The sequence below is a fragment of the Schistocerca gregaria genome, chromosome 11 (genome assembly GCF_023897955.1).
Source record: "Schistocerca gregaria isolate iqSchGreg1 chromosome 11, iqSchGreg1.2, whole genome shotgun sequence".
Lineage (NCBI taxonomy): Eukaryota > Metazoa > Arthropoda > Insecta > Orthoptera > Acrididae > Schistocerca > Schistocerca gregaria.
This window is the reverse complement of record NC_064930.1, coordinates 68,065,787-68,081,947: the sequence shown is the minus strand read 5'-3', so window position 1 is coordinate 68,081,947 and position 16,161 is coordinate 68,065,787. Positions and strand designations below refer to the sequence as shown.

At 41.4% G+C, this 16,161-nt stretch overlaps 1 protein-coding gene across 20 annotated transcripts in view; it reads right to left on the bottom strand.

The window, feature by feature from the left end:
* LOC126295205 (GRB10-interacting GYF protein 2) overlaps nt 1–16,161 on the bottom strand; it is a 169,072-nt gene that overhangs the window by 72,020 nt on the left and 80,891 nt on the right. For 15 of the 20 annotated variants that reach the window (XM_049987532.1, XM_049987536.1, XM_049987521.1 and 12 more), the window contains 2 exons: nt 12,990–13,086; nt 5,260–5,487 (listed from right to left, as the gene is read on the bottom strand). In XM_049987532.1, the coding sequence (XP_049843489.1) occupies nt 5,260–5,487; nt 12,990–13,086 (325 nt within the window). The remainder of the gene's footprint in view (nt 1–5,259; nt 5,488–12,989; nt 13,087–16,161) is intronic. The other 5 variants (XM_049987535.1, XM_049987540.1, XM_049987537.1 and 2 more) reach the window with 1 other exon arrangement.

Here is a 16,161-nt window from a genome sequence, read left to right as displayed (position 1 = left end):
GCTCAGGGACTTTTCCAGCGCAACTACAACAATTTACAACTATAATTCCGACTGTTCCTTGATCCAAGCACGTCCTGTAATTGCCAAGCACCCTTTGACATTGCAGCCCATCCCGCACTTTCCCGAGGCCTTCTAACCTAAAAAACCGCCCAGTCCACGCCACACAGCCTCCGCTACCCGTGTAGCCGCCAGCTGAGTGTAGCTTTGCTAGAAATGAAATAATTAAATGGACACCATAGCTGCAAACAGGTGTTGATATACTTCATTGGGGACATGTTGATAATATATGCCCCGACCAGGTCTCGAACCCGGGATCCCCTGCTTACATGGCAGATCCTCTATCCATCTGAGCCTCCGAGGGCAGAGAGGATAGTGCGCCTGCAGGGACCTACCGCTTGCACGCTCCCCCTGACCCACATTCCCAACATGTCCACACCATTCGTAGTATGCCTAATAGATGTTTGCCCATCATACTTATTATTCGTGGCAGATTAATCTACCAGGCTTTGGTGAGACAGAGTGTTTTTGGAAGTCCAAGATGTCTTCCAATGATGAAACGTGCTCTGAATACCTGGCAAAATCTGGGAGTGAAGACAGTGTGATAAGTTTAGGAGTTTTTGAACATAGACCATAGAATGAATGTTTATCAGATGGCTCAGATTCTGAGCATAGCAAAAACCGTTGACCGTGACACTGTAACTGTATAAAATTGGCTCCCACAACTTTGAAAGGAGATCACAAGACCAACTGACTGCTTGTTTGTGAACTACTACTAGAACTGTATAGGTATGATGCTACTATCTTTGGACAATGTTATAATGTAGGACATATGATTTTTTGAATAGAACTCCAAAAGAGGCAGACCTCCGACTGGCACACCTTGCAGGCAACATATCCCGAGGAAACATTCGTAAGCAGTTACGAAGTGTAGGCAATGCTTACTGCAATTTTCAATGCTAGTGATCTCGTTCGCCATGTGTTTTTCCTAACAAACTGCCAGTCAATGTTGCCTTTTATGTGGTACTGCTCAAACACAGACAAAAAAGGATCACACATGTGAGACTCCACATTGCTGGTTGCTCCACAAAGATGGTTCGGTGAAGGTTTAGCTGCTCAAAAACACAAATGCTTCCCCAGCAACCTACAGTCTCCACTTCGGCACTTTTTTCATCTGCACATTTCAGACACCCTCAAAACACAGTTTTGAGACCACTGACAATGTGAAAGTCACTGTTACATTTGCCAAAGGACACTCAAATACACACCTTTCAGAATGAATACAGCAATCAGAAATCTTGCTGCCAAAAGTGTATTGATTCAGGGTGGTCCTATTTTGAAGACTTTTAATGCATGGTACCACTCTCAACAATAAAGTAGTTTTTATGGACCTGGTTACACTGTATCCAGCGGTGAAGCAACAATATTTGCCTACTGACAAAGTTTCACAGTTTATTGCAATCATTTGTGGGTGTGAGAGTGCAACTATGTTCATTTCCTCGTTAGTTGGTGCTACAGTAGCTCTTTTGTAAACAACTAGTTGTGCATAATTTTGTTATTCTGTCTGGGTATAGATTAATTAGTCCATGTCAGGATATTTAGCCTTAATTATCTCTGCCAGGCCAGAGCAATAATGATGCAGCAATGCCCATATCAAGAGAGAGGTGTGGTTTTAGCACTTACATATCTGGTGTGCATGAACGAGCCACTCTGGTATAAGCAGCCTGCATGACAGGTTGTGGATGCACAGTCAACTAGTGGAGAGAAGAAGATTTTGAGACAGCACGAGTAATTGTGAATTAATGTCATTTCAATAGAAATCTGAACAGGAGAGAATATTAGAGTAAGTCGAACCCAGGGTTAGCTTAGGGAGTTCGTCAAATGTGAATGAAGTGTGGAATCAGGCGAGAAATTGTAGTCACAGTTATTAAGAACGCTTTTGGATATGATGAAGGAATGATCAATATATAACAGCAAGCACGTTATGAGCACTGACTAGCTCAAAGAGAACAGTAAAACTTTGTGAGAGGAACTGTGGAATGAATAACAATTAGGCTATGCAGCAGAGCCAGTTTTCTCTACATTTAAACCACAATAATGTCAGTGTTCATTTAAACTCTATATAGCTTCAAGAGACTTTCCCATGATTTTTATATTTTTGTTAGGGAATGATATGCAGGAATAATAGTTTTTGATCAGGTATGTTTCACTATGTGCATAACTACAGACTAACATGATGCATGTGCTGTCATTAACTATCCAGTCTGACGCCAAACAATTCTGGCAGCAGTCGAAGTGGAACAACTTTATAATAACCAATACTGCAGCAAGGCCTTGCAGAATTTCCATGAAGTCATGGCATACAAGTTTTTTTTTTATATATGTATTTCGTAGTTTAGATTGCTGCTATTTGTTTAATAAACAATATAATCATGAAGTATTGCGTAACTGGCTATTCTTCCCCTCTGCCTTTACTGTCCACACCACCATCTGATCGTAACTGACACTTTCACAGTACACTGAAATAGTGACTTTTAACTAGCAATTAAAAAAAAAAAAAAAAAAAAAAAAAAAAAATCACATATAGCAAAAAATGAATATAGATCCCCATTCTGCCTCAAAATATAAAACTACCTACTAGATGCTATTTCATAGCGATTGTGTTCAACTGTACTATTTGATGAGAGAGTGTTTGAAATGGCCTTTATTTTCTGCATATAAATACAGTATAACCCCGCTTTTACGTTCCCAGAATTAACATTTTCCCGTCGTTTAGGAAATTATTATCGGTCCCATCAAATTTCCTATGCCCACAATATTAATTTGCACCTGATTTTGCATCAATATATTTATAATTTTTCAGCGATTTATTCATTACAACAAAATGTTTGTGGAGAAAATATGATGCTGGCATAATATTGGCCGTTCAGTAGTGTTTACAAATATTAATTGGTTAAGTTTCTTGACACCAGGGCACTCTATTAAGTAGATTTGAACGGGTAAACGATTAAAAATTGAAACAATTCGTGCCATATCTCCCGCTGCTGCCCAGCTCTACATGGTGTGGTGGCTGATGGGAGTATATAACAAGGTGCATTCGAATGAAGATATCATAACCAATCACAACCATTTCCAAACTGTCTCTACTGCGCATATACAGTTTTGTGATTGTTGTAATCATCGTGACACCTTTGTCGAACCATATTTAGCATATTTCGGTGTATGGCGACGTGGAGCACTAGTACACACAGTCATTCACTTTGTGTTGCTCAAATGTTTATCGTGTAAACACAGCGCCGGTTATGTGCTGATTTCATGCTGAGCATAACATGTTTCGTGATTTTATTCTCGTCGTCAAGTGCAGTATTTATGTAGGTATTTTTTGTAATGTTACACTAACAAACAATGTGAGTGGTAGTTTGCGCGCGAACATGCTCGCGTGTTTGTGTGGTTTTCTACGTAACTGGTGAGGTACAGTACCTGATAACCTCAAAAAGATGCAGAATAACACATATTCAAACACTATACAGAACATTTATTTACATATTTGCACTTGACAATAAAGAAAAAAACTCTCAAAATGCATCGTGCTAATCACGTAAAACTATGTAACTAGTGCAGTATTTCATTATTTAAATAATGAATGACAGCTGCAGGCTTTCCAAAAACATTGGTTATGATGTTTGAAATTAAGTCAATCATTTCCACTTCCCAGACGGTTATCAATTCCAGTTATATCAGCAGTTTTTACTAGCTAATAGGCCTTTATTAGATGATAAAAAGGTCACTGACAAGTCTTTTGATGCCTGTTATGTACATACGTCATACATAAAGAGCAAGGGGTTTCCTATATGTAACTTTTACAGCTTAAAACATTATTTCCAACATTTTACACTTTTCTGCATTTTACACTAGGTTTATTGAAGTCCCTTGAAAAGTGTAAAAGCGAGGTTGCACTGTATTGAAAATGTAGCCAATTTTCAGTTACTTACATTGCACATCATTTGGTGAAGAACAATTTGGAAAACTAATGTGCATACAAATGTGTTTGGAAAATAAAAAGTGCAAGAACCCAACAAAGTGTCAGTGTGTTCAATGTTCTGGTGGCACACAAACTGTGGCCAGTAGAATGGTCTACATAAGACAAACACTGTGTAATACAACATGGGGTTCTGCCATGTGACCTAGCACCTTAGAACAAAGAAACACATACATTTGTCTTCCAACTGAAGTTGAAAAGTTGGTACAGTGCTGGCACATTTAATTTGGCAGTTTCCGGTGTGGACAAATGTAACTGTGGTTGTGTCAAATACTGGGAGAGGTTGGGACTGAACTACATTATTTATGAAACTGCCAACCACAGCAAGCAATTGCAGGGTAGCTCTTACTGAATGCTTTGTGTTGCGCATTGCTTCTTGTTTTCTTTTCTTATTTTTAATGACTGCAGAGACTAATCGTGGAATGTCATCGAGTTCAGGTGTGACCCTCAACACCCAAAGGGATCAGCAATTGGCAATCGTAGGCCAGTTCCGCTTACCTGGGAACACAGAACACAGGTGTTGGTTGCTGCCCTGCAACAAGGAGGCAGGACTTCTTTCTTCCCACTGCTCTTCTCCCCTCTGGTGGTCAACAGTCTAGTTTGTTTACATTCATGGCAACTGACAATTTATTGTTTCCACAAACCGCAACCAGAAAACAACAACTATCAACGTCTTCTGACTACGCTAAAATCCTTCCTGTAACTTGGGACTAGAATAATTTTCGTTCCTACTTCACGACAAGTGCCTTGTCAGTTCAGTAAGTAGGATTTTCAACTACAGATTGTTCGGCTACGAATGTCCATGAAAGGTCAAACTTTTTATTCTACAGATTTTGTGATTATCAAACCGGATGGAAACAGAAAAATAATGATAAAAAACACAGATGAGAGAAACACTCAGTTCACCTCAGTGAAAATGCTGCCACTTTACAACAGGAAGTCATTTGCTGAAAGCTTAAGTAGATCCAAAAGAAGAAAACAAAAGACCATTTCAGCAAAAATAAGTCTTGAAGTTTTTACAAAAGCAGACACTCCAGTCCAAAAGCTTCTGATTCATCACTAAGGCTTTCTCTTCAAGTATGTAGTGTGGCAGCCTTTTGAATTTATAGCTCTACTCATTTCACCAATTCGACTCCCTCACACAAATCAACTGCCTAGAGTCGACCCACAGAAGTGGACTAGCATCCCAGCCTAGTGAGAAAACCACATAACAGTCCACTTACCATCTGCATCTGGGAGATGAGCTGGGCAACGGGGTTGGTCGCGGACACGGGCTGGGGTTGCGCGGACGGGGGTGGGGGCGGCGGCTGCTGTGCGGGCTGCGGTCCCGGCTGCTGTTGCGCCGCGGCCACCGAGAAGAGGTCCACAATGGACGGCGGAGGCACCGACACGGGGGGCACCAACGGCGGCACACCCAGCATCTGGTGCAGTGCCAGCCGCTCTGTCACCAGCTGCCGGCAGCACCACACTTTCGTACACACACTAATCATACTGCCTTACTCAAACACGGTGACTGACTTGTAAAATATTATTATATAGAATAGCCAGGAACCGTATGAAAATCTTGTAAGGGTGTTGCGGGGGTAAGAACCTGTAAGAAAAAAATTTTATATGCTGCACTATTTCAGAGTTAAATAGCACGGAAGATAGGCAATCGGGCCATTGTGCACACAAATTCGACTGGCCCACCAGATACAATTTCAGTTGCTCTCAGAGTATAGGGGACAAAGTATGAGATGGCCCAGCCACTGGCTCGGGATCAATTCTTACAACCGTCCGATGTACAATTTCTGTATCGCTTTCCCATTCAGTTTTAGGAAACCGAGCAAAGAATACAATTGGCGGCATCATCCCTTGCAGGCCGCACAAATTTGTGCATGCAATGGCCTGATTGTCTAACTTCAATGATAATTAACTAACTCTGAAATGGTGCAATGTATCGAATTTCTTTTCTTAACAACTATTTCCCAGACAACCTACCGTTTGTTAAAAACAAAGAAAATGGCGAATACTAAATACTAGGAAACTAAATTATAAATCAAATAAATTTGTAAGACATAAGAGAGACTGTTGATTTATAGGTGGGAACAAAAGGAGTGCTATAAATACTTCAGCTTTGAGATGAAGTCGTCTTTCACAAGTAGAAAACACACACATTCACGCAAGAACAACTCTGACACAATTATCGAACAGCTACTGTCTCCGGGCACTGAGACCTGATTCTTGTGGTGTCTGACGTGAGCAGCAATCTAGTTGGTGTGGGCAGCGGAGTTAAGGAAGAGGTATGGAAAGGGGAGAGGGGGAGTGGCAGGATAGGAGTGCTGTGTGTGTGTGTGTGTGTGTGTGTGTGTGTGTGTGTGCGCGCGCGCGCGCGCCTACGCATGGATGTGATGGGAACAGGGTACAGCTGCTAGTAGAACATCGGGAGGCTACACAGGGTGGGGGTGAGATGTGAGAAGTAGAGGAGAGGAATGGACTACGTACGTTCATCAGCAGGACAGAAGGAGAGTGGGACCAGGAGAGTGAGAGTGAGAGAGAGAGAGAGAGAGAGAGAGAGAGAGAGAGAGACGGTGAAGGTTGAGGCCAAAGGGTTACAGGAACAAAGGGTACATTATAAGGTGATAACCTAACAACATCATACATAAAAGCGGGTGCTGCTGGGAAGAATCCAGATGTCACAGGCTGTGAAGTAGTCAAAGTGAAGCATACAGTACTGTGCAGTATATCCAGTAAATAGGTGGTCCAGCTGTGTCTCAGCCACAGTTTGGCGATGGCCATTTGTGCAGATAAACAGCCTGTTAATTGTTGTGCCTACGCAGAATCGCTGCAGCTAAGTTGGTAGATCATATGGCTGCTTTCAGAGGTGAGTGACATGACTGGGGTAGGTGTTAGTGAGAATAATATTGTATGGGACAAATCTCTCATCTAGGTCTATTGCAGGGATATGTGCCACGAGGTAATGGTTTGGAAGCAGAGGTGGCGTAGGGACAGGTGGGGGGGGGTTACCTGAATACCATTGTGGGAGGGTGGGGAGTATAGTGGAGAGGGTCTCTCTCTTTTCAGAGTAAGATAAGAGATACTCAAACCCTTTCCGTCCTGGACTTTCCATTGTTTGAGAGAACTACTACACACAATAATATATGCTTGAATATGTTACACAGAAGCTTATGCCAAATTAACAGGTCCTGAGTACCTCCTTGAATATCTTCACTTGTACTTTTATCAACAACTGTTTAACATATTCAAGCATATGTAGTTGTATATAGAAGTTCAATTTTTAATGGGATGTAAGATGATTTGTACAACAGAAACAGCGACAAAGTGGAAGTCCACAATACCACACATCTCCCACTGATTCACTGGTGGAGGGGTTACCCTAGCCCGCAAGCTGTCAGACGCCAATAAATAAAAGTATGACTACATATTAATATGGATAAAATTTAAGCACACACATAAGCATAAAGAGAATAGAATGAACGACACTTTCACCAGTACCCTTAACCACACACTACTGAAAATACACACTACGCAAAACGAATGTACATACAGTTGTATTTGCAAAGTTCTACATATTTACTTTTTTTTAAAAATAATACTATACAATATAGAAGTGTGTGAAAGGTGAATGAGAATTTAACTTGAGAAACTTATCAAACTTTTCACTTTAATGATCTCTTGTTGCTATTTTAGATGTCAGTCTTACAGCTGGGCGATACATCGGGAGAGAGGACTAACATGTGCCATTATCAATAAAACTTTGCCATTCATCTCTGTGTATGCAAAGTTTTCCAGAAGGTTTACCTGATTTTAAACAGTTATTACTATTCACAATTGGCATATGTCCACAATATTCTGTTTTTAGTGTGTTAAACTAATTTAGTTTCCACGGCAGTACGTTTCAGTTCCTGGGAGTACCACTATCAAGTAAAGCATAAAATTGTGGCAGCTGCGCACAAAAAAGCACAATGTGTTGTCTGGTTGGCTGAGACAAACTGTCTAATTTCAGTGCAGTGAATGTTCAGAGCAACTTATGGGAAACCAACCACTACCAGATGTCATGTCAATTAAGGCATACACGCAAAATTGTTTAGATGTGGGTGCAGGTGAAAAGAAAAGCAGTGTCTGACCTTCAATGTCTGCAGACATTGATGAGGACATTCGGACAGTGTTCACACAATCACCATCAAAATTAGTGAGACAAGCATCATGTCAGCTAAGATACAGAATTCCACAATAGTGCACATAGTACTATGCAAACAGCTGTAACTGTACACTTAAAAAATTCACATTTTTGAAAAACGGAAACCGACAACAAAGAGAAAAATTGGCCAATAGTGCCCAATTCAGTACTGATAAGGCATTTTCTAATAAGAAAAGTTTCATTTATGTGGCACTGTAATTACACATAATGTGCATATTTGTGGTAATGAAAAGCCAAGATGTAAGTGGGATTGTATAACGAGGGGTGGGCAATAATTTTGGCCAGGGGCCCACTTTGTGGAAGCAGGGTTAGCAATGGGCCGCACCTTTGAAATGATTGCGTGCTTTAGCTAACTTTGCATTTCAGAAAAGGTATAAACTGTTACATAAAAATTCCGACTGTCTTGGCAGGCCGCACAACAAGCTTTAGCAGGTGCTTGTGGCCCACTATTTGGCCATATCTGATGTTAGGGATAAACTGAGAATCAAAGCTGATGCAAGGGGGGGTAGCCTGACAATCAATGTATGCTGCACACCAATGCACAACAGAGTCATAAGCCCATTTCTTTCTATGAATCCAGTACATGGAAATGCTTCAGAACATGCTCTACACCAGTGTAACGCAATACCATGTAACATTTCAACTAGGTGGAGTACAATCTGGGCAATATGTCCCCGGGAGCCTTAGGATGAAGAATCTCCATATCACAGTATTGTAATAATGGTTGGATCCGATAAACACCAAGATCACCAGACACTACTGTTAAGACTAATGTAAATGTCACATCTATACCGTAATCATACCTTGCACAAACGAATCATTCAGACAGTTTGCAGTGTGACACTCAAGAGTGCTGTGGACTATTGTTTGGATATTTTATGTACCACCAGCAGTGCTCACACTGAGCGCATTAAATGAAATTACATTTGAGTGAACACTTTATGATTGTATGCACATTTCAAATATCATTTCTGCATCACTGTTATTTATAGGGCTGTGACCACTGTAAATCAGGGTAAATTTTATGGGACACCATGTATTATTGGCTGTAATGAAGCAGCAGGAACAGACATAAAACAAGAGCATAAGCATTAGCTTTTGGAAATGCAGATTCACTTGGAAAAATAAATCAATAAATTTAGGACTGGCAGATGAATCAGTAATTAAGTGCCATCATTGTTTCCTTAATTAGGCCACAATTATCAGAAAACAGCATATAAGTCTAATATGATGCACGAGAAATCCACATTATGTCAGCATTTTACAGAAAGATATCAGATATGATGCGACGTGAATGCTGCACTTAAAACATCGGTATGTTCCGGTCACCGAAAATGGAAATGCAACATTTACTGTGTGGGAAGCTGATAACTTTCTGTACAGGAGCTAATGTAATTTGGGTTCTTCGCATAATTTTATAAGTCCCCATACATATATATTGACAACTCAATTGAGGGAACAGAGACTGGTCTTTTTAGATGTATAAATTTTTATCTAATAAATACAGCCCAATTAAAGGAAGAATTATGCCATTTACTTACTTCCTAGACCTAGTGTCTACAGCCCTCACAAAATTAATACGAACAGAGTCTGGCAAAGATCTCACATAAAAGGAGACAGCACAAGATTTCCTCCTCTTTTTCAATTTAACTGTCTTTTCCTCGACTCGAGGCCCTGACTTAGTAACTAAATAGGCTACTCGAATCGCCGAGACTTTCGTGGTCACTATTCAGCAAATTGCATGGTTATGTCTGCCTCAGTTCTTCAACTGATGACTGTCTAAGTGAAATCTGACATTTCCAGCAAATACTGTCAGTATTCTCAAAGAACTCACACTGGTGAGGCTTCCGACCATCAATCAAACTGTTGTCATGCAAATAACTTGAAAGAGAGACTTTCAGGCCATATGTGAATACTGTAAGTGAAAAGATGCTTCCACAACCGGCTGAATTTCTAGACCTTATTTGTAATTACTATAGTTTTGGATGTTAGACAATTTTCAAATGCTTGAAATAAAGCAAATTGTGTCTATCCATAGGTTTGTGCAAATTACAAAGTGTATCATAATTTTGAGAACACACGCCTAGTCAAAGAAACAAATAACCAATAAGGTTCTCCCCCTCCTCAAAACAGTTCCACACAATGAAATTTTAATGCAAAATGAATTTTCACTTTGCAGGGAACTGTGTCCCAATTTTAAACGGCCCGGACGATTTAAGTTGTGTGCCAGACTGGGACTCGAAACTGTGACCTTTGCAGCTCATGGGCAAATGCTCTACTGACAGCTATCTGAGCATGACTCACAACCCACCCTCACAGCTTTATTTCCGCAAGTGTCTTATCTCATACCTTCTGTGAAGTTTGGTATGTAAGAGATGAGGTGCTGGCAGAAGTAAAACTGCAAGAGCAGGCTGGGTAGTTCAGTTGGTAGAGCACTTGCCCACAGAAGTAACAGCTCCCTTGTTTTGAGTCCCGGTCCATCTCACAGTTCTAATCTGTCATGAAGCTTCGACATTTTAATGCATTAACCCATACTACTACACAGATGAAAATAGCTCTTAATCACTTTCACTCCTACGGAAGTAGTATTCTGCTGGCACTAATCTAACAATATCCTGGTCCACACATATGCTACACCCATTTCAAACCGCTTGCCACATGAGTCTCTTCTCTTTGGAAGACCCAGGTGCAAACCAAGTACCATAGACACACCCAGCACTTCCTAGCCCAGTCCCATCCCAAGTTCAGCTTACCTTCTATCAGATTCAGCACTACCTGTGGAAGGAGCCATGTTATATAACAACTCTACTGTAACGTATGCACAGCATTATATCTGAATAAGATCAATTAGCTGCCCACCTGACTGAACTGTGCCCTAGAACAGAGCAGACTATTTAGCAGACGACTATCAGCACAACTCAATTTCAATGATTTCTTCACAACCTGTACCAACTGGGTACCCTCCATTCTCAGATTCTCTCAACTACGTAGATGGGAATTACCTGCAACAATCCTCCATTGCCATAATACTTCTGGCACAAATCTTTGATAAAACACACACACACACACACACACACACACACACACACACACACATATATATATATATATCTCCGCACATACACAGTCACAAGCAGACATTTCTAAACGCAAAGAATTTGGGCAAAGATGTCAGTCGAGGCGGAAGTACAGAGGCAAAGATACTGTTGAAAGACAGGTGAGGTATGAGCAGCAGCAACTTGAAATTAGCGGAAGTTGAGACCTGGTGGTTAACGAGAAGAGAGGATATACTGAAGGGCAAGTTCCCATCTCCGGAGTTCTGACAGGTTGGTGTTAGTGGGAAGTATCCAGATAACCCGGACGGTGTAACACTGTGCCACGATATCGAAAGCACTGGCAGGTCGATAGACACACAAACATACACACAAAATTCAAGCTTTTGCAACCAACGGTTGCTTCATTAGGAAAGAAGGAAGGAGAGGGAAAGACGAAAGGATGTGACAGGATACTTTCCGGGACTGGATCAGACTCTGAATGTGGCTCTCCAGCAGGGATACGACTTCCTCAAATCCTGCCCTGAAATGAGATCCATCCTTCACGAAATCCTCCCCCTCAGTGCACGGCCAGCACATCTTGGCACAGTGTTACACCGTTCGGGTTATCTGGATACTTCCCACTAACACCAACCTGTCAGAACTCCGGAGACGGGAACTTGCCCTTCAATATATCCTCTCTTCCCGTTATCCACCAGGCCTCAATCTCCGCTAATTTCAGGTTGCCGCCACTCATACCTTACCTGTCATTCAACATCATCTTTGCCTCTGTACTTCCGCCTCAACTGACATCTCTGCCCAAACTCTTTGCCTGTAAATATGTCTGCTTGTGTGTGTGTGTGTGTGTGTGTGTGTGTGTGTGTGTGTGTGTTTGTGTGTTTTATTTATTGTGCCTGTCTAACGGCGCTTTCCCGCTTGGTAAGTCTTGGAAAAAGCACTGGCAGGTCGATAGACACACAAACATACACACAAAATTTGTGTTTGTTTGTGTGTGTGTGTGTCTATCGACCTGCCAGCACTTTTGTTTGGTAAGTCACATCATCTTTGTTTTTAGATATATTTTTCCCACGTGGAAATATATATATTCGACTAAAATGTAACAAAGTTGTAAGCAATGATTCAAAGCTTCTACTATCTGATGAGTTGTCACCTTCAGTCCTAAATTGTTTACCTCAGATATCTATGTAGTAGTATGGGTCAATACATAAACATTTCGTTGTGTCACTAACATGACTTAACTGAAAAAATCTTTATGGTAATTTGATTAATCCTATGAGTAAGCATGGTTTCTCAAAATTACTATACAAGTCCCCCGCTCCCACCTTGTAATTTGCAAAAACCCGTTGTTGACTGAACTTCCAAGTTAGGAGTTGGTAAATAACCAAACACCTGGGGCTGCATTAATACAAATAAAGGTTACAACTTCAGTCAGTTGTGAAACCAAATTGTCATGTGTAAGGTTCATAGTAGCTGAGGACCTATAAACAACAAAATTTGTATGTTAATAGCCTTTCTTCAAATTCTTTCCTCCAATTTGCTCATAGTGGAATCTGTAACTACTGTGAAATTTTGTCAGTACCCGTACGTGCTGCCGCCGCCCGGAGCCAGTATACAACTGTAATGAGGAGACTAGGAATAGCTACCCCATGCACCACTGCGTGTTAGCTGCCGGTGGGTAGTGGAAGCACAGCCGACTCACCCGCCTCTGCTCGATGGGGGAGAGTGTGGCCCAGCGGTCCGACTGGGACAGCTCGCCGATAGCCGCCTGGGCTGCCGCGTGCACCGCCGCCTGCTGCCTGCAACACGCCAACCAGTGCCCGTCACCCTCAGGGCCGCCCGCCTCCTCCTACCGCCACCTTCCACATGACTCGAGAGAGACGTAAAGGCTTACACGCGTGTGGACGTGTGACACACTCCGGCAACTGTCACCGACGGCTCGTGTCGTCGACAGTTAGTGGAGTGTCGACTGCACGAACTTTGCTTACGATCGCGGGCACGAGAAGGACAGCTGTGTCAAACTCGCTATAAATTATCCGAAATCCTCGCTGAAAATTGCGAAGGACACTGGAGTTCTCAGTGGATTTTAAGGGGCTTAAAGTGACAACCAGTCACGTTTAAAATATTCCATCATCCTATGTAGACCAACTCGATTAGCCACAAGGTCATTAAAAACGATGGACCGGAATCATTTAATTTTTGAATCACAAAATGTTAAGCAGATATGAATAATCTATATTCCAATAGAAATTTTTAAAGTTTACAAATATGTTTAAAAAACTTTCCACAATTCGTTTCACACATTCATCTGATGGCCAGTCAGTCGTCTCCTTATCACAGAGATATCAAGTTTGTTGAAATTGCTTGAACCAACTACTGAACCATTTTTTCCAAACTCAAGAGACTGTAGAAAACCTTACACTGCACAGCATCAGCGCTTTTTGGAACAGACACGAACTGGGTATCTGCTGGTGAAGGCATTAGTGGTTGTTTACATGACAATCAGCCTTTACCAGCGGTAATCAAAAATTTAGATACTTTTTTTCCCCCCAACAGCATGAGGATCATTGAAATGTAAGTCGGATGAGAATTAAATGCAAACTGATTAAACTAGGTCCATCTTTTTTTAATAACATAGAAGTTTTAAGTGGAATGAATGGATGCACAGCCTTCACACAGATATTAATCACAACAAATGCTGCCAATGGCTGCCAATTTTTTAAAAATTTATTGTAATTGCTATTTTGAGTATTCCTCTTTTTCAAGTAAAAATCTCTACTGGAAATATGCGCAGATGTACAAATACTAACTGCTATTCCAAACTTCGAGCAAGTTTCAATGGTATCCCGATCACAAACTGGAATAAAAAAACTGTGTCAAAACAATCACCGTAACACATTAGTAATCTCTGTGTTGTCCTGCTTGCTAGCTGGGTTAAACATTATATTTATGCCTGGGAGTGTACCTACATTTTTATTGATTTCTGCTTGAAAATCTGAAATATTCAAAGTCAACAGCCTTAAGCAAAATTTACATATTTAATAACTGATAATATATTTGAATGAGGCAAACCAGCTACTGTACCAGCATCTAACACTAACTCTGGTTTGAGAAAGAATTATCACACCCAATTTTTGTGTGTGCACATAACACAAATATGATTAATAGAAAATCTCATATTAAGATGTGAAACATATACTAACAAAGCGATAGAGGGGCTGGCCAGTACTTACTTCAGCTCAGTTCAGCCGATAGATTCACAAAACAAAACAGAAAATTTACATTCCTAGCTTTCGGAACTTTGTTCCTTCATCAGGGAGGAGAGAGGGGAAAAAAGGGAAGAAGGGAAAGTGGATTCAGTTACTCACAACCCACGTTATGAAGCAACAGGGAAAGGTAAACAGGGAGGGTAGCAAGGATGGAGGCACGGTTGTCACAGGGAAGCCAAAGATATTCTACTGTTAAATACTTATACCTGTGGAGGGCTTTATTACAACTGGTGCCATCTTCCCTAGGGACTCCCTTTCCCATCCGTGGACGCGCAGTCTTCTTCCACCGCCACAAAGGGCAAGCTGATGCAGCTGCCCTTCACCTGCTTCTGAGGATAGGTGCTGTTGCCAGGGGCTGTTATCCCACATTTGTAGTTCACGACAATGCCACCGGTGCTTCGGTCATCGTACCCTGAGAGCTGTGTGCAGCCACATACAATGCAGGTGTGACCTCGCTCATGTACCATGGGTCACCAGCCTCGTGACGTCACAGAGCTGAGTCAGCACCGCAGCCAGCAGTGAGCCTGTGCTGTCGCCCGCATACCACTGCAGCAGACATCCTCCCAGCCACCCAGCACCAGTTGCTCGAATGTCGATATTTTAACTGTTGTATTCAGTGGATAATAAACATTTGATGTTTTCCTACTGTTTCAATAACGATTTTGTGCATCAGACAGGCAACTACCCTTGGAGTTGGCATTATACACATCCCTGTGTGGTTCTTTGTTGACCTCCTGACCTCAAATCGTGACCTACCATAGTGTCCAACCAGGTGGCCACTATGGTTTTACTGGCTTAAAAAGGGGAATAGCCACTAAATATCAGCCCTGTGCTGTCATACTTCAACTCCTTGAACCGAGGAACACATCTGCAAAATCTGCAATGTCACCAGTGAAGGCAGACACAGGAAAATCGACAAACTCCAAGAGTTATCCGGGTTACCCCCAAGCACAAATCAGCGCATTTATGACATCAATTGGGGAATGCATAGAGTAACAGCAAAGTTTGCTCAATGGGGACAGAGTGGGTCAGTGGGATTGAGTGTGTCATGAATCGAAGGATGCACTCTAAGACAATCCTATTTTTTCAACAAAATCATGCAGTCTATGGGTGGGATCCAGAAAGTAAATAATAACGAAACTAATAGAAATAGAAATCACCTGGCTGACCTTGTGTTAAAAAGCTCAACAAGTGAAATCACATGTGAATACAGCACTGACTTGTGTGTATTCTTTTTTACCTCTAAGAGATTGTACACTAAGAATTCATCCTGTGGCAGACAGTAAACTAAATTCTGCTTGGAGGTTACAAAAAGGTTGCACACAAATGTCAAGCTTTGTGCAATTCAACAGTTTTTGGCCACAATGAACATGACCATTTTTAACCCCTGGCCCTATTCAACAAATTTATCTCTCTTACTTCTTCCTGTTCCAAAGGATGATATGAGACTTAAAGGAAAGCGGTTTGACTATAACAACATAATATGCAATGTTGACAGCAGTAGCAGATATTAAAAAGCATGAATTTAAAAAGGGGTAGGTTTCAGCACCAGAATGAAACTTGTTTAGTGCTATGGAGAGTACTGTGAAGCAGAGTGAAGTTTTG